General features: G+C 44.8%; 1 protein-coding gene across 1 annotated transcript in view; it reads left to right on the forward strand.

The window, feature by feature from the left end:
* Grin2a (glutamate ionotropic receptor NMDA type subunit 2A) overlaps positions 1-19,503 on the forward strand; it is a 423,546-nt gene that overhangs the window by 224,681 nt on the left and 179,362 nt on the right. The window contains exon 4 of the mRNA NM_012573.4: positions 712-1,304. Coding sequence (NP_036705.3) covers positions 712-1,304 — 593 coding nt within the window. The remainder of the gene's footprint in view (positions 1-711; positions 1,305-19,503) is intronic.

Genomic DNA, 19,503 nt, shown 5'->3' on the forward strand with positions numbered 1-19,503 from the left:
AAATTGGTGTTATTGGAACTGTGTGGTCAGAGGCAGGTGGGGAGATGGGATCTAGTGGAAAAGGAGAGTACATGATACATGAACAAAATAGCTGATAATCTTCCTTGTGTTGGCCATGGCTTCTGAGGATGAATCCTTTCAAGCCTGCATTTTCTGTGCCTGCTGCAGAGCCTGGCACATCTCAGCAATGTTTACTTTTTAGTGTGTGTGTGTGTGTGTGTGTGTGTGTGTGTGTGTATGTGTGCATGCATGAGTTTATGTGTCAATCTTCATGTGTGTGCCAGTGCACACATTGGCACATATGTATTTGCATATGTTTGTGGAAGCTAGAGAGAAGCCTTTAGGTATTGTTCCTCAGGAGTGGTCTACCTTGTTTTTAAGCAGTCTTTTACTGGCTTGTAACTTGCCATATAGGCTCGGATGATTGGCCAGTGAGATCCAAGGACCCGCCTGTTTCTCTTTTCAAATGTGGTTTCTGGAGATCAAACACAGATACTCATGACTACGTGACATGCACTTTACCATTTACCAACTGAGTCATACCCCCAGCCCAGCTCTTCAGAAGTATTTTTGAATGAGTTGATGTTTTTCTCTGCTTTCTAGAAAGAGCAGAGAAATGTGATATATATCATCTAAGTCTATAAAGACAGATCACTGCATAGCAACTGCCTCCGCCCTCACCCTCTGCCTTCCTGTCCTCTCTCTTGGCAGGATCCGACATCCACGTTCTTCCAGTTTGGAGCCTCCATCCAGCAGCAAGCCACAGTTATGCTGAAGATCATGCAGGACTACGACTGGCACGTCTTCTCCCTGGTCACCACCATCTTCCCTGGCTACCGAGACTTCATCAGCTTTATCAAGACAACAGTGGACAACAGCTTTGTGGGCTGGGATATGCAGAACGTGATCACACTGGACACCTCCTTCGAGGACGCCAAGACGCAGGTCCAGCTGAAGAAGATCCATTCTTCTGTCATCCTGCTCTACTGCTCCAAAGACGAGGCTGTCCTCATCCTGAGCGAGGCTCGCTCCCTCGGCCTCACTGGCTATGATTTCTTCTGGATTGTCCCCAGTTTGGTGTCTGGGAACACAGAGCTCATCCCCAAAGAGTTTCCATCAGGTCTCATTTCAGTCTCTTATGACGACTGGGACTACAGCCTGGAGGCAAGAGTGAGAGACGGTCTTGGGATCTTAACCACTGCCGCATCCTCCATGTTGGAGAAGTTCTCCTACATTCCTGAGGCCAAGGCCAGCTGCTATGGGCAGGCAGAGAAGCCAGAGACCCCGCTACACACCCTGCACCAGTAAGCGAGAGCTCTCTGATTGTCTCTCAAAGATGGGTCAGAGCTTTGCTGCTACGAATGTTGGGTTCACAGTCACTGGTGAAAGTGTAGACCTCATATGCAGAAGGCGTGCACCTACTTGGAGGGAGTTTGTTTTGATTTTATGCTCGTTTCTCTTTTCTTCTATTCCCATCTCACTTTTAAAACGCTAAGTGACATGATGCTGATTTTGAGTCAGAGTTTCATCGTATAGCTATGGCTATTTTGGAACTTGTTATGTAGCTCAGGCTGGCCCTCCATCTCACAACCCAGGCTCCTGAGTGTTGGGTTTACAAGTAATGATATAAAGTCTGGCTAATGCTAATATATTTCCACTGCTTTCTGAAAATTGCTTTTATTTTCCTTGCTCAAGAACTTACCTTGTAGACATCCACTCTAGAGTCTTCTTTTTTCTCTTTATCTTCCTCCCTGCCTCAGATCATCTATCTATCTATCTGTCTGTCTGTCTATCTATCTATGTATCTATTTATCTATCCAACCATCCACCCATCCATCCATCATATATATATGTATACATATATATATATACATACTATTTATATTCTAATACATTTCATCATTTATTTACTCTTTACATTCATGAGAATTGGATTTTGTTTTCAGATTTTTTCCCAATTTGCTCAATTTGCTCAATTGCAGTGGTAACTGTCACACCTGCCTCTTTTTGCCATATAACTACCTGTCTAGGTTTGTTCTAAGAAGTGGGGTTTGAGGGCCAGAGGTGTGTGCATAAGTATCCAATCTTCTGTCAAACAATGGCACCAGCTTATGCTCACACAACGGTTGTGGAAGCGTCCAACTTCCTACAACTGCAGCAGCATGGCCTGGGTTGGGAGAATTGCCCACACGGATGCTTCTGGTTCCTGACTGAGAATTTCTTTTCTTATATTCACTCTTAAAGCCACATTCCATTCTGCTGATGGCAGCATAATTTATTTAGCTGTCCAATCATGGTGGACATTTAAGTTAGATTTTTATGTTTCTGGGAAGTGTCATTATTCTTTGTGGTCCGTCACCGTGGCTCAGCTGCTAAGATTTAGAATTACCATTCAGACACCCACTCTGCATGTTTTTGCCTGACATTTGATAATGTAATCTGTGCTTCTGCTCTCATACAATGAGCAATGTGGCTCTGTGATTAAAGGCTGGGCTGGGGAGGGAGCACTACTGTCCATGTTCAAATCCCATCTCCTACACCTTCTACAGAGGGTAGCGATCACCTTACCTTACTGGGTCTCAAGTGCTTGTCATTAAGTGATAATACAGCCCCTGTTCTAGGTTGGTCCAATGTTAGCATGTACTGAGCTATCTGGAAGAGGCAATAACACAGGTTCTAGGGACTTCTATTGTATCAGTATACCTGGAGCAATCAGAGATCTTGCATTCCTGGCTGCTGCTACTGATTCTAGCCTGAGGGCAGTTATTTGAGAACTAGAGTTTGGTGCAGGGTTCCTGAGTAGGAAAGGAGGGGATATGATGTGTGAGAAGTGGTGCGTCTTGTGTGCTCACCTCTGCTGACCATTCAGCAAGCATCAGAGTTATCAATGAGGTATGGCCATATCAATAACTGATTGCAGTTAGCACAGCATGTTGGTTGTCCAGATTACGGCCATTCTAAAGCATCTCTGGAAGACTATGGGTTTCAATCTGCTACCTTTCAGGGTTTACCTCTGAAACAGAAGTGTACCTGTGCTTGTGTATGCATGTGTGTATGTGTACATATGTTTGTATGTGTGTGAGTGTGAGTGTGTGTGAGTGTGTATGTGTGTGAGTGTGTACGTGAGTGTGTGTGTGAGTGTGAGTGTGTGTGAGTGTGTGTGAGAGTGTGTGAGTGTGAGTGTGAGTGTGTGTGAGTGTGTGTGAGTGTGTATGTGTGTGAGTGTGTGTGAGTGTGTATGTGTGTGAGTGTGTATGTGAGTGTGTGTGAGTGTGTGTGAGAGAGTGTGTGAGTGTGTGAGTGTGAGTGTGTGAGTGTGAGAGTATGTGTGAGTGTGTATGTGTGTGAGTGTGTGTGTGTGTGAGTGTGTGTGTGTGAGTGTGTGTGTGTTGGCATACACATGCCATGGCCTGAATATAGGGACTCAGAGCACATGTCAGCTGTCAATCACCACCTTCTACCTCACTCGAGATAGTGTCTTCACCATTGGCCCACTCCTATGCCAGCCTGAAACCCTTTTGCACAGTCCTGGCTTCACCCCCCATCTTTCCCGTCATTGGGATTGAGATCCTCACACTGTGTCCTGCTTTTATGTGGGTTCTGGGAAATTGAACATAAGTGCTCAAATTGTGAGACAAGTGTCTTTACCCTCTGAGACATTTTTCCAGCCCAGGATGTATTTATTTACAACTAATGTACACCTGAGAAAAATGGGCTATTGAATTAAGAAATCAAGCTCGTTTGACAGTGCCCCCTTAATCCTGTTTCTACATAACCACTTTTGGCATCCTAAATAATTGTCCAAATATCAGGAAAGAACTCTGATAATTCAGTGTGAAACACTGAAACACGGAAGCTTCTTAAGAAGGCAGGCTCACTGCCAGCCCTAAGACAAGGGCGGGGCTAATGAATTCTTACTCGCTTTAATAAGCTGTGCCCTGCAGCTGGCAAATTTAGAAATCTATTATTTTGTGGGAAACACAACTCAATTTTGAGGTAATTGAAATGAATACATATATATATATATATATATATATATATATATATATATATATATATATATATAATTGCCAAGACATCCAGATCCTTCTCAGGGACCACCTTAGACTCCATTCTTTAAGGAGAGAACAAAACAGCTTCCAGGCTGTGACGTGCCATTGCACTGGTTCCCCCAGCTTTACTTTGGAAAGTATCAGCTTTTAAAATGTCATTTCTACCCCAGAGAAGCAACGCACCAAGCAGACTAGTTAGGTGCCCCATGGCCCTGGGCATGGAATGTGTTCCCATCAACACCTGGGTGGAGGTGCACATTCAGATGGTGAGGCTGGACAGTGGTTCATCATGGCCCATCATTCTCTCCTCACCACATTTCTCTTCCCTTGCATGCACCCCAGCAAGGAAAGAGTGGAGCCCCCTGAGATGCCCTTGTCAGGGAGTTGGAGACACCCCAAAGACAGTAACTCAGAAGAACTGAGGAATTGTACCCTTCTGGGTCTCAGACATCGTTCCTCATACTGAGCAGATCTGCAAGGACTCCTGGAATATGCAGTGGAGTTAAGATGTGACTTCTGTCCCCAAAGACCATATAGTCTGTTGAAAAGTGGGAGAATTTGCCACAAAGCAAACTCCTGGCTTAAGAATTCACTTTTTACATCTGTTTATTTGCTCTGTGTATCCGTGTGTGTGTGTGTGTGTGTGTGTGTGTGTGTGTCTGTGTGTGTGTCTCTGTGTGTGTGTCTGTATGTGTGTCTGTGTGTCTGTGTGTGTGTGTGTGTCTGTGTGTGTGTGTGTCTGTGTGTGTGTGTGTCTGTGTGTGTGTGTGTGTCTCTGTGTCTGTGTGTCTCTGTGTCTGTGTGTGTGTGTCTGTGTGTGTCTGTGTGTGTGTGTGTGTGTGTGTGTGTGTGTGTGTGTGTGCATGCATCACTGTGTACATATGTGCAGGTCAGCTCTCTGGGAGCGCATTCTTCCCTTTCTTTGCATGGCTTCCAGGGGTTGAGTTCGGGTCTTCCGTCTTGGCAGCAAGTCCCTTTGCCCACTGAGCCTTCATGCTAGCTCAAGAATTCTCCCTTTTTCAAATAATGAAAAAGACAGTGAACAGCCCAGCATATGATAATATGCTCAGCCCATTACTCACCACAGAGAACGAGGACAGTGGGTCACGTTTCTTAGAGCATTGAAAAACAACGGTGCGTTTGTGATAGTGTAGAAGCCTCAGCCGCATCCCTCGTCCGTCTTGCAAGGGAAAGGAAATTCCTACAGTGAATTCAGTACATATTCAAGCCATGCGTGCGCATGTATTTTCACTAAAGATTCCTGCACAACCACATGCCTGATCCAGTTTTTCTTTTCAATGTATCCTAGTGACACCTAATGCATTCAAATCTGTTTGTCTTTAACCTTGTATTTTCAAGATGGCTGGGAAGATAATGGAATTCCGGTGTATTCATCTCAGCCGCCACTTTTGTATTCTGCCAAGCCCATGCCTCATCTTTCATCCAGTCATCCCCATTTGATGGGCATTTAGGCGGTTGCTAAGGACAGGAGCTGGCATCCAAAGGCGGTGGGCAGATAAGGCTGAACCCAGCGCGTGAGCCTGCTGAGTGGGACTCAAGACTCTAGAGTTGGTGGTTCCTTACTTCACTTTGTTTTCTCGATACATTCTCAGCTGGATTTGCAAAGCATCTTGGGAGCAGATGCCATTCCTTAATTCTACAGTCACACCTGATTCTCAGGAGGACTCATGAATAGCTTTGGCCAACTGAGACCCACTCTGGGCTCACCCTGGTCTGTGACTCTGCAGTCCCCAAGGTTATTGACTATAATCTCAGAGTTCCTGCAGTTAGGGTGTCAGAAAGATGCACTGTTGCCCATGGTGTGCAAGGGGCAGCTTGCAGGGTAGAGAGTGTTCTGGAACTTACCATAGACCCGCTTCTGTCTTTGTCATTTCAAACAGTGGGGTATAGAGAAAGGGGAAATTTTTCTTCATCTTTTAATATTCCTAGTTGTATAGAAGACACTTTGAAAAGAGCAGTCAGCATTTTCCAAAGTTCAAAAATAGCTCAGCCATGTTATGCAACCTCTTCCTTGCTACTGCGAGGTTATTAAACATCTGCTCCTTCACCAAGCACAGAGCACAGCACACGTAACCGCCGGAATTGCGAAGGCAAACCATGACCTGCTTTGCTGGTGTGGAGCCCAGGCTGTGCATCCCGGTTCTGTGCCAAGGCTCTGTTCCATTCAAGAGCAGCCAGGGAGGCCACACAGTTAGGGCTGTGTTCCCTGGAGTCAGGCTGCTGGGGTTTGAGTCCCTGATGCGAGCGACTCCAGACCTAGAACTTTGGGAGAGACTCGACTCCTCCACATCTCCTGTTTCAGATGTCACATGGCGGCAAGGAAGGCGTGTGCCTGATGGCCAGTGCTGGGTATATGGACAAGCAGGTTATAAATGGATGCTGTTGTAAGTTGGGCAGCCCTAGCCTGAAAATACAAGATCTCAAATGCTCTAAAATCCAAAACTTGGAGTGCAGTCGGATGCCACAAGTGGGACGCTCCATGCCGACTCTCTCGGGATCACTAAGAGGATACAAGCCTGTTTTCAGGCTTTGTGTTTATGGAACATGAATGAGGCCAGGGCCGGGGCTCAGTAGCTGGAGTGCAGGTTTAGCATGTACGAAACCCTGGGTTTCAGTCTCCACTGTAGAATACACTGTGTTCGGTGGTATAGAACACATCCAATTACAGAACTTGGGAATCGTGAATCCAAGGTCATCTTTGGCTATACAGTGAATTTGTGGCCAGCCTGGGCTACCCTTTGGAAGGAAGGAAGGAAGGAAAGAAGGAAGGAAGGGAGGGAGGGAGGATAGAAGGAAGGAAGGAAGGAAAGAAGGAAGGAAGGGAGGGAGGGAGGAGAGAAGGAAGGAAGGATGGATAAAAGGAAGGAAGGGGAATAAAGGAGGAGGAGGAAGGGAGGGAGGATGGAGGAGAGAGAGAGAAACTCCAGGGTTTAGAACTTGGGTCCCTTGCCTGAGATACCGCATGTCTACACAAATGTTGCCAAATCTGAAGAACTCTGAAAGCTGCAATCTTTGCAGCCCCAAGCATTTCTGACTAGAGATTCTCTGTCTGTGCCGATGACACCCGAAGGAATAAGATTGCGCATGAAGCTCTGCTCCCAGACCCGGTGAGAGAGAGACCCAACCGCCTGGTCAGGTGGGCACTCCTGAGGCTGCAGAGCGGAAGAGACCACCAACTCTGCTCACCCCTGCCCACATCCCTGGCCCAAGAGGAAACTGTATAAGGCCTCTGGGCTCCTGTGGGGGAGGGCCCAGGAGCGGCAGGACCCCTGCCTGAGACACTGCCGGAACCTGAAAGAAACAGACCGGATAAACAGTTCTCTGCACCCAAATCCCGTGGGAGGGAGAGCTAAAACTTCAGAGAGGCAGACAAGCCTGGGAAACCAGAAGAGACTGCTCTCTGCACACACATCTCGGACGCCAGAGGAAAAAGCCAAAGACCATCTGGAACCCTGGTGCACTGAAGCTCCCGGAAGGGGCGGCACAGGTCTTCCTGGTTGCTGCCACTGCAGAGAGCCCGTGGGCAGCACCCCACGAGCGAACCTGAGCCTCGGGACCACAGGTAAGACCAAATTTTCTGCTGCAAGAAAGCTGCCTGGTGAACTCAAGACACAGGCTCACAGGAACAGCTGAAGACCTGTAGAGAGGAAAAACTACACGCCCGAAAGCAGAACACTCTGTCCCCATAACTGACTGAAAGAGAGGAAAACAGGTCTACAGCACTCCTGACACACAGGCTTATAGGACAGTCTAGCCACTGTCAGAAATAGCAGAACAAAGTAACACTAGAGATAATCTGATGGCGAGAGGCAAGCCCAGGAACCCAAGCAACAGAAACCAAGACTACATGGCACCATCGGAGCCCAATTCTCCCATCAAAACAAACATGGAATATCCAAACACACCAGAAAAGCAAGATCTATTTTCAAAATCATATTTGATCATGATGCTGGAGGACTTCAAGAAAGACATGAAGAACTCCCTTAGAGAACAAGTAGAAGCCTACAGAGAGGAATCGCAAAAATGCCTGAAAGAATCGCAAAAATCCCTGAAAGAATTCCAGGAAAACATAAATAAACAAGTAGAAGCCCATAGAGAGGAGACACAAAAATCCCTGAAAGAATTCCAGGAAAACACAATCAAACAGTTGAAGGAATTAAAAATGGAAATAGAAGCAATCAAGAAAGAACACATGGAAACAACCCTGGATATAGAAAACCAAAAGAAGAGACAAGGAGCTGTAGATACAAGCTTCACCAACAGAATACAAGAGATGGAAGAGAGAATCTCAGGAGCAGAAGATTCCATAGAAATCATTGACTCAACTGTCAAAGATAATGTAAAGCGGAAAAAGCTACTGGTCCAAAACATACAGGAAATCCAGGACTCAATGAGAAGATCAAACCTAAGGATAATAGGTATAGAAGAGAGTGAAGACTCCCAGCTCAAAGGACCAGTAAATATCTTCAACAAAATCATAGAAGAAAACTTCCCTAACCTAAAAAAGGAGATACCCATAGGCATACAAGAAGCCTACAGAACTCCAAATAGATTGGACCAGAAAAGAAACACCTCCCGTCACATAATTGTCAAAACACCAAACGCACAAAATAAAGAAAGAATATTAAAAGCAGTAAGGGAAAAAGGTCAAGTAACATATAAAGGGAGACCTATCAGAATCACACCAGACTTCTCGCCAGAAACTATGAAGGCCAGAAGATCCTGGACTGATGTCATACAGACCCTAAGAGAAGACAAATGCCAGCCCAGGTTACTGTATCCAGCAAAACTCTCAATTAACATTGATGGAGAAACCAAGATATTCCATGACAAAACCAAATTTACACAATATCTTTCTACAAATCCAGCACTACAAAGGATAATAAATGGTAAAGCCCAACATAAGGAGGCAAGCTATACCCTAGAAGAAGCAAGAAACTAATCGTCTTGGCAAGAAAACAAAGAGAATGAAAGCACACAAACATAACCTCACATCCAAATATGAATATAATGGGAAGCAATAATCACTATTCCTTAATATCTCTCAATATCAATGGCCTCAACTCCCCAATAAAAAGACATAGATTAACAAACTGGATACGCAACGAGGACCCTGCATTCTGCTGCCTACAGGAAACACACCTCAGAGACAAAGACAGACACTACCTCAGAGTGAAAGGCTGGAAAACAACTTTCCAAGCAAATGGTCAGAAGAAGCAAGCTGGAGTAGCCATTCTAATATCAAATAAAATCAATTTCCAACTAAAAGTCATCAAAAAAGATAAGGAAGGACACTTCATATTCATCAAAGGAAAAATCCACCAAGATGAACTCTCAATCCTAAATATCTATGCCCCAAATACAAGGGCACCTACATACGTAAAAGAAACCTTACTAAAGCTCAAAGCACACATTGCACCTCACACAATAATAGTGGGAGATTTCAACACCCCACTCTCATCAATGGACAGATCATGGAAACAGAAATTAAACAGTGATGTCGACAGACTAAGAGAAGTCATGAGCCAAATGGACTTAACGGATATTTATAGAACATTCTATCCTAAAGCAAAAGGATATACCTTCTTCTCAGCTCCTCATGGTACTTTCTCCAAAATTGACCATATAACTGGTCAAAAAACGGGCCTCAACAGGTACAGAAAGATAGAAATAATCCCATGCGTGCTATCGGACCACCACGGCCTAAAACTGGTCTTCAATAACAATAAGGGAAGAATGCCCACATATACGTGGAAATTGAACAATGCTCTACTCAATGATAACCTGGTCAAGGAAGAAATAAAGAAATTAAAAACTTTTTAGAATTTAATGAAAATGAAGATACAACATACCCAAACTTATGGGACACAATGAAAGCTGTGCTAAGAGGAAAACTCATAGCGCTGAGTGCCTGCAGAAAGAAACAGGAAAGAGCATATGTCAGCAGCTTGACAGCACACCTAAAAGCTCTAGAACAAAAAGAAGCAAATACACCCAGGAGGAGTAGAAGGCAGGAAATAATCAAACTCAGAGCTGAAATCAACCAAGTAGAAACAAAAAGGACCATAGAAAGAATCAACAGAACCAAAAGTTGGTTCTTTGAGAAAATCAACAAGATAGATAAACCCTTAGCCAGACTAACGAGAGGACACAGAGAGTGCGTCCAAATTAACAAAATCAGAAATGAAAAGGGAGACATAACTACAGATTCAGAGGAAATTCAAAAAAATCATCAGATCTTACTATAAAAACCTATATTCAACAAAACTTGAAAATCTTCAGGAAATGGACAATTTCCTAGACAGATACCAGGTATCGAAGTTAAATCAGGAACAGATAAACCAGTTAAACAACCCCATAACTCCTAAGGAAATAGAAGCAGTCATTAAAGGTCTCCCAACCAAAAAGAGCCCAGGTCCAGACGGGTTTAGTGCAGAATTCTATCAAACCTTCATAGAAGACCTCATACCAATATTATCCAAACTATTCCACAAAATTGAAACAGATGGAGCACTACCGAATTCCTTCTACGAAGCCACAATTACTCTTATACCTAAACCACACAAAGACACAACAAAGAAAGAGAACTTCAGACCAATTTCCCTTATGAATATCGACGCAAAAATACTCAATAAAATTCTGGCAAACCGAATTCAAGAGCACATCAAAACAATCATCCACCATGATCAAGTAGGCTTCATCCCAGGCATGCAGGGATGGTTTAATATACGGAAAACCATCAACGTGATCCATTATATAAACAAACTGAAAGAACAAAACCACATGATCATTTCATTAGATGCTGAGAAAGCATTTGACAAAATTCAACACCCCTTCATGATAAAAGTCCTGGAAAGAATAGGAATTCAAGGCCCATACCTAAACATAGTAAAAGCCATATACAGCAAACCAGTTGCTAACATTAAACTAAATGGAGAGAAACTTGAAGCAATCCCACTAAAATCAGGGACTAGACAAGGCTGCCCACTCTCTCCCTACTTATTCAATATAGTTCTTGAAGTTCTAGCCAGAGCAATCAGACAACAAAAGGAGATCAAGGGGATACAGATCGGAAAAGAAGAGGTCAAAATATCACTATTTGCAGATGACATGATAGTATATTTAAGTGATCCCAAAAGTTCCACCAGAGAACTACTAAAGCTGATAAACAACTTCAGCAAAGTGGCTGGGTATAAAATTAACTCAAATAAATCAGTTGCCTTCCTCTATACAAAAGAGAAACAAGCCGAGAAAGAAATTAGGGAAACGACACCCTTCATAATAGACCCAAATAATATAAAGTACCTCGGTGTGACTTTAACCAAGCAAGTAAAAGATCTGTACAATAAGAACTTCAAGACACTGAGGAAAGAAATTGAAGAAGACCTCAGAAGATGGAAAGATCTCCCATGCTCATGGATTGGCAGGATTAATATAGTAAAAATGGCCATTTTACCAAAAGCAATCTACAGATTCAATGCAATCCCCATCAAAATACCAATCCAATTCTTCAAAGAGTTAGACAGAAGAATTTGCAAATTCATCTGGAATAACAAAAAACCCAGGATAGCTAAAGCTATCCTCAACAATAAAAGGACTTCAGGGGGAATCACTATCCCTGAACTCAAGCAGTATTACAGAGCAATAGTGATAAAAACTGCATGGTACTGGTACAGAGACAGACAGATAGACCAATGGAATAGAATTGAAGACCCAGAAATGAACCCACACACCTATGGTCACTTGATTTTTGACAAAGGAGCCAAAACCATCCAATGGAAAAAAGATAGCATTTTCAGCAAATGGTGCTGGTTCAACTGGAGGGCAACATGTAGAAGAATGCAGATCGATCCATGCTTATCACCCTGTACAAAGCTTAAGTCCAAGTGGATCAAGGACCTCCACATCAAACCAGACACACTCAAACTAATAGAAGAAAAACTAGGGAAGCATCTGGAACACATAGGCACTGGAAAAAATTTCCTGAACAAAACACCAATGGCTTATGCTCTAAGATCAAGAATCGACAAATGGGATCTCATAAAACTGCAAAGCTTCTGTAAGGCAAAGGACACTGTGGTTAGGACAAAACGGCAACCAACAGATTGGGAAAAGATCTTTACCAATCCTACAACAGATAGAGGCCTTATATCCAAAATATACAAAGAGCTCAAGAAGTTAGACCGCAGGGAAACAAATAACCCTATTAAAAAATGGGGTTCAGAGCTAAACAAAGGATTCACAGCTGAGGAATGCCGAATGGCTGAGAAACACCTAAAGAAATGTTCAACATCTTTAGTCATAAGGGAAATGCAAATCAAAACAACCCTGAGATTTCACCTCACACCAGTGAGAATGGCTAAGATCAAAAACTCAGGTGACAGCAGATGCTGGCGAGGATGTGGAGAAAGAGGAACACTCCTCCATTGTTGGTGGGATTGCAGACTGGTAAAACCATTCTGGAAATCAGTCTGGAGGTTCCTCAGAAAATTGGACATTGAACTGCCTGAGGATCCAGCTATACCTCTCTTGGGCATATACCCAAAAGATGCCTCAACATATAAAAGAGACACGTGCTCCACTATGTTCATCGCAGCCTTATTTATAATAGCCAGAAGCTGGAAAGAACCCAGATGCCCTTCAACAGAGGAATGGATACAGAAAATGTGGTACATCTACACAATGGAATATTACTCAGCTATCAAAAACAACGAGTTTATGAAATTCGTAGGCAAATGGTTGGAACTGGAAAATATCATCCTGAGTGAGCTAACCCAATCACAGAAAGACATACATGGTATGCACTCATTGATAAGTGGCTATTAGCCCAAATGCTTGAATTACCCTAGATCCCTAGAACAAACAAAACTCAAGACGGATGATCAAAATGTGAATGCTTCACTCCTTCTTTAAATGAGGAAAAAGAATACCCTTGGCAGGGAAGGGAGAGGCAAAGATTAAAACAGAGACTGAAGGAACACCCATTCAGAGCCTGCCCCACATGTGGCCCATACATATACAGCCACCCAATTAGACAAGATGGATGAAGCAAAGAAGTGCAGACCGACAGGAGCCGGATGTAGACCGCTCCTGAGAGACACAGCCAGAATACAGCAAATACAGAGGCGAATGCCAGCAGCAAACCACTGAACTGAGAATAGGTCCCCTGTTGAAGGAATCAGAGAAAGAACTGGAAGAGCTTGAAGGGGCTCGAGACCCCAAAAGTACAACAATGCCAAGCAACCATAGCTTCCAGGGACTAAGCCACTACCTAAAGACTATACATGGACTGACCCTGGACTCTGACCCCATAGGTAGCAATGAATATCCTAGTAAGAGCACTAGTGGAAGGGGAAGCCATGGGTCCTGCTAAGACTGAACCCCCAGTGAACTAGTCTATGGGGGGAGGGCGGCAATGGGGGGAGGGTTGGGAGGGGAACACCCATAAGGAAGGGGAGGGGGGAGGGGGATGTTTGCCCGGAAACCGGGAAAGGGAATAACACTCGAAATGTATATAAGAAATACTCAAGTTAATAAAAAAAAAAAAAAAAAGATTGCGCATGAAGCAGACGACTCTGCTCACCACAGCCCACAAAACTGTTCGCTCACCATGGGAAACAGTGCTGCGAGCCTTTGGTATGCCAGCTCTAGTTGGCTGTAGGTGGAGGGAGCCAGAGACAACAGCAGGCCTGGGGGTCCAGGGAGGAATGCTTTTCCCTTTGTCTTCTGTTAGGGAAGTGGTGCAGGGAGTAGTCAGGTCCAGCTGGCCAGAGCAGAGGCACAGGAGGGAAAAGGGGTCCATAGTGAACACAGCTTTTCAAGAAGACAGGAGAATCCAGCCATTTTCCAGTCTTCTTTTTGATGGTTTTAAAATTCGTCCTGTTGGGAACCAAAGCTCTGCCCTTTAACCCCGGTGTGGTCTTCCAGATGAAGTTCCTACCACAGTTGCTGTGGTTCTGTGGTTTTAAGGGACTGAGAGACTGTATTTTTGCTGTTAAGCACATATGTGGTTGTTTGGTGCATGGATATGTATGTGTGGTCACATACAGATCGGAAGGGGGATGCCTTTTAGACTCTGGGAAACAGAAGTTGTTAAAAGGAGAGTGAGTGCTTTTGTGACCAAATCTTCTTGTCATGGATTTAAGTCAGGAGGATGTGGCTGGTGCGAAAGGCCCTGTGGCCGTGGTATGTGTGCAGCAGCTTGACTTTGGATGTACTACGAGCCCACCAAATGCAAGTTCTAACACTCGGAACCGTGGCTTCCTCCTGAGGTCGGGCGGCCCTGCCCCACGTTACCGCCTTTTTGACTCTCATGCTCTCTCTCTCTCTCTCTCTCTCTCTCTCTCTCTCTCTCTCTCCCTCCCTCCCTCCCTCCCTCCCTCTCTCTCTCTCTCTCTCTCTCTCTCTCTCTCTCTCTGTGTGTGTACAGAGCACTGTGTATTTATATCATTTATCTTAGCAGAATTAAATGGTTAATGTGGTTCCCGAACAATACCAGACTTTCACGCAGATCCATCAAGTGATCACATCTTTCTACAATCATTCCTGGAATTTTTATTGGTTGTGCTGCAAGTTATGCACAAAGCAGGGGAGAGAGATGCCATATCTGTCCAGTTCTGGTGCTTTAAATGCTTATTAGAAATAGAAACATCGTGTGTCTTTTATCCAGGAATCTCAAATCAACTTTGTTAAAAGTGAGTTCTTGCCCCATGTTGGTTGGCCTTTGATCACTCAGTTCCCAGATAAAAGACACAAACCTTTTATATTCACAATAAACCTTTAAATCACTAGAGCTGGGCAGAAGGCAACCCTCTAAACTATTTCTACTTCCCCACCATCTTGTACCTGTGTTTGTGTGAGAGTGTGTGTGCACATAAGTGCAGGTACCAGTGGAGGCCAGAAGAGGGCGTCGCATCCCCGGGAGCTAAATTGGTAAGCTGCTATGTGCTGTGTGATATGGGTGCTGGGAACTGAACGTGAGTCCTGTGCAAGAACGAGAAGTGCTTTTAACTACTGATGGGGGCAGCCCTGGGATTTATTTATTACACTCTATGTCCTGTGGCTGCTGTTCCAGTTGCTGCAGTGGACTGTGAAGAATTCACTGCGTTGGACGCACTCAGGTGCATCTCTAGCACAAAGGAATGAGAGTGTTTACTCTCTTCCGGTTTCAGACATGAGTATTTGAAAGAACCCTATTTGACCATCTCTTTTATTAGCTGCCTGACCCTGGAAGTCAGGGTCAAAGCACCTGCACTGTAAGTTCCCCTGACAGGAAAGGGGAAAGAGGCAGGGCGGTCTACACATGAGTCAACCCTGAGTTTAACCTGTGTCCAGGTAACACTTGATCTGCCCCCAAGGAAGCAGAGGGAAGAAAAGTTTAGGGTTTAATGACCCACTGAAAGGCTGCACTACATCTGCTTGGTGTGTTCTTATTTGATAATCAGAGTCCTCGCTGTTGGTTTCTTTTAAAATGCCAATAAAAGAGCCTTCTTGGTTAATTCTCCAAGCTTGACTGCAGTCAGGCTTCCCTGGGTGAATGTGATAACTCTTCGCAAATATTTATCAGTGGGATCAGCACTGGCTGCACAAACATTCCTGGCAATGCGCTAGCCACTCCAGAGAACACAGTATCTTGTGGGGCTGCGCTGTGGTTCTGATGATGGGGACCCTCCACTCAGGGTCAGGAAGTGTGGCCCAGAATAAGTCAGCAAAGGACAGATGTAATGAGAGAACACAGGGGCAGATGCCCGGCTGAGACAAGGTATCCCGCACCAGGCTCTGGTTGTAGAATGTAGATCTAAACAATGCCCTGCCCCTCCTGGGCAAGTGGCTTACTTCTCGTCTCCTCTGCAAACGTGAGACCAACCAAAGCCGACCACACACGTGCAAACTCTTCAGCCAAGCTTGCAGGGTACGGCTGGTACTTTTCAGGGTACACTTCTTGATGTTGTCTCGCTGGACCCAAGAGGGGTGGGTTGAGTGCTCTGGGCGTCCAATTCCCAGAGCTTAGTCAGCAGCCTTGCCTCAGCACGTTGCTGTTTGTGCCGTCCTTCCTGGAACCCAGCCTTCTCTCTTTTGGCTGGAAGTCAAAAGCACCGTATGCCAACCCCGCAATGCCAGTCAATCATTTCCAATTGGCATCCAGTGAATAGCTCGACAAATGGTGGAAACTTGATGTTGGCAACTCAGAAGAAGCAGCAGTTGGCTGAGACTTTACCTTGGGAAGGTGGCTCGGGTTGTTGGTGGGGGGAGGGTCACAGGAGAGCACAGATACTGTTCCGATTTGCCAAAGGCCAGATGTAAGTCTTGGAACCAGCACAGACTTAGCAAAGGAGACATATGGGTTCCTTTCCTTCGGGGTAGAGTACTGGAGACTCTATCACTCTGAAACATGGTCACTTAGCAATATACAGCGATGCTTGCTGTGTCTCGGCTCCGGGAGGAGATAAAGCAAATACAAGTGCTACCTTCCTTACTCTGGGGCCTGCTGGCAGAGTCCATATTGGGAGTGGGAGGTCTCAGTGTGTAAGCACGGAGACCTGCCAGGAGGCAATGGCAGGGATGGCGTCTTAGTAGGAGTTGTAGCTAAGCTTTCAAAAGGAAATGATGTGCTTAGTGCTCACTGGGTACCAAGGGAACCAGGCCTGATGGGTGAGGATGACGCAAGGAGGAAAAGAAATAGCAGCCACAGTTCAGACTTGCGCAGCTGGGTGGATGGTTACGTCTTTTACTAAACACAAGAAACTGGCAAAGAAACATTGTGGGGTGGGTGGGAATCAGAAATAGTGAACATTTTCAGACACGTTGAATTGAATATGCTTTTGAAGGACTCAAGTGGAAATTTCAAGGAGGCAATTCAAGAGGAGAGGCTGTATTCACACCAAATATATATATATATATATATATATATATATATATATATATATATATATGTTTCTCAGAGTTTGAGATTATCAATGGCTCTCATGGTCCTAAAATTGACTGAAGTTTCTGTTCTCTTTTGAGTGTAAAATGTCCCCTATAAGCTCATGTGCTTATACACAGTGTCCCCAGCTGTTAGGGACCTACACTGTTTGGGAAGGTTGTGGAACCCTCAGGAGGGGGATCCTTATTAAGATTTAATAGCCTGGCCCTGTTTTCTGTCTCCTCATTGTGAACTGTGTGACCAGCTGTCCCAGTTTCTTTCCTACCATAATGGACCATGTCCTTAGACTGAAAGTCAAAATAACCTTTTCCTCCTGTAAGTGGTTACTTAGTAGGTATTGTGCAGAGCAATAAGAAAAATAACTAGTACAATCACCTAGGGAAAAATGAGAAACTGGAAGAGGATGTGGGCTCAAATTAACATGAGCCAGTAACATTCATTACTGAGAAGGAGATAAACGTTACATTGTGGCTTCCAGCTGCACTCCTCGCGGGAGATTCTGGCCCCAGGTTTGATGCGGTGGTGCAGCCTGGTGGGTATCTGCAGCATCTAGTACCTGCTTTACATTGTGGCAGGCGCTGCGATCCTTTCAAAGATGTCATGACTGTGGCCACTGCTGTTATATCTGGCTCACTGCAACCTCACAGAATCATACCAGGACTTTCGATCAATACCCGGAGAAAGTAATAAGTCCGGTGTGGTGAAGACGGCTCATCTCAGCAGTGAGCCCTTTGAGTCACAGACAGACAACCCCATACCATACCGAGCGAGCCTGAGCTAGGTAAACCGAGCCTGAGCTAGCCTGAGTTAGGTATACCGAGCCTGAACTTGGATGCAAGCCACATGCTCGATCTGGATGATGAGGAGGTGAGAGGCTCTGGAGTTGGAGGGGGTTGAGGCAAGGGCTCCGGAGAGGAAAACAATCTCCGGCTTTGTTTTGTGGTGGAAATGGTTTGGAAAGCAACTGACACGCCATGAATTGGTCACGTTAAATATCCTTTCTATGGAAAGAGGAGAAATGTGTGCAAAAAGGCAGTGTGCTCGCTGACCTTGGGTGCAGGTGTCTTGGACTCCTCCTTGTCGCTGCACCTCCTCCTATTCATGGTGGTGAGACTCCCTGTCCCAGCCGGGTGGGGGAGCTAGAGAGCCTGGCTGGGTCTCCTCACCTGTTCTCTGCCTTTGTCCTGGCTTCTCCCTCCCTCTTCTTGCCTCACTTGGATGGCGCTTTCTGCAGGTGCCTCTGAGCCCTAGCCCAGTTCCTGGTGACACAAAGTCTGGCGTGGATCCCAGGAATGGAGGACTCACTGTTGGGCCCAATGACACTTGCTGTGTTATGCGTGGGCAAGGGAGACCAGCCACATTTCTACCCAGGCCTGGAAGTTTGGTGAATGAGCCGACGGTTCTGCCGAGGTCTGGTGTGTTGTCCAAGTCACCACGGTTTCCCAAGATCCACCTCATTTCATGACGTCTTGGCCGGCCACAGGAATAATCCACCGTTTCCCACAGGGTCTTGGAGAAATATTCTCATTCTCTTTACATTTTTACCACTAGTAATAAAAAAGAACCTCTAAAAATTTAATTAATACAGCCTTATGCTTGGAGGGAGATGGAGAGACTTCATTGCCTATGTTCCATTAGGTAAGAGTATGTATCTTAAAATATGATGTAATGGGGTGTTGCTGTGTCCTAATGGTATGACCAGCACACACTCACTGCTCCCTATGTGCCGGTGAGTTCTAATGCATTACCTTTAATTTATAGGTGTGAGTCAGAATGTCCAATCCTCTCAGCAATAATAATTTTAATTCAATCCCTATAGGAGAATTATTTTACATAACGGAATTCCAAACGTGTGCACTTCAGGCACAATATGATCAAAGTTTGGAATCATTGTCCTGTGACACTCTTTTGTGAGAGCCTCCTTTGCTCTCTAGTTGGATTTCATTATTATTTTTTTTAAGATTTCTTTGTGAACAACATCTGAGATGAGCTTTGTTCACATTCACTTGGTGGTTTGATCCTGGCCTCCTTATTCAGCCACTAAGGAGGCTGACGGGAGACAGTGAAACTGAATCGGAGCATCTCTTGTTGCTGGCACAGGGCTGGGCATCGCGCAAAGTCAATAGGCTCTTACGGAATGCGTGACATCTTAAAATATATATGATTTCTGTTAAGGATAAGAGATATAATACCTCTGGACAGAATAAGTCTCCATCGTCACTGTATTTCCGATGAAGGAACATGACCAGAGATGTTATGCAACTTCACAAAAGCCACACAGCTTTTGGTACTCGAATCCAAATTTAGGGTTGTTTTTTGTTGTTGTTGTTGTTGTTGTTGTTGTTGTTTGTTTGTTGCCATTTTAAATCTCATTATACATTTTCTATGGCTGCAAATTTCCCTGTGTCCTGATTCTCTCGGCTGCCCCCTTGTGTGCTGTGATTAAGAGTGTTGGAGATTCAATGCAATCCCCATCAAAATACCAATCCAATTCTTCAAAGAGTT

This window comes from Rattus norvegicus, chromosome 10 (assembly GCF_036323735.1).
Source record: "Rattus norvegicus strain BN/NHsdMcwi chromosome 10, GRCr8, whole genome shotgun sequence".
Lineage (NCBI taxonomy): Eukaryota > Metazoa > Chordata > Mammalia > Rodentia > Muridae > Rattus > Rattus norvegicus.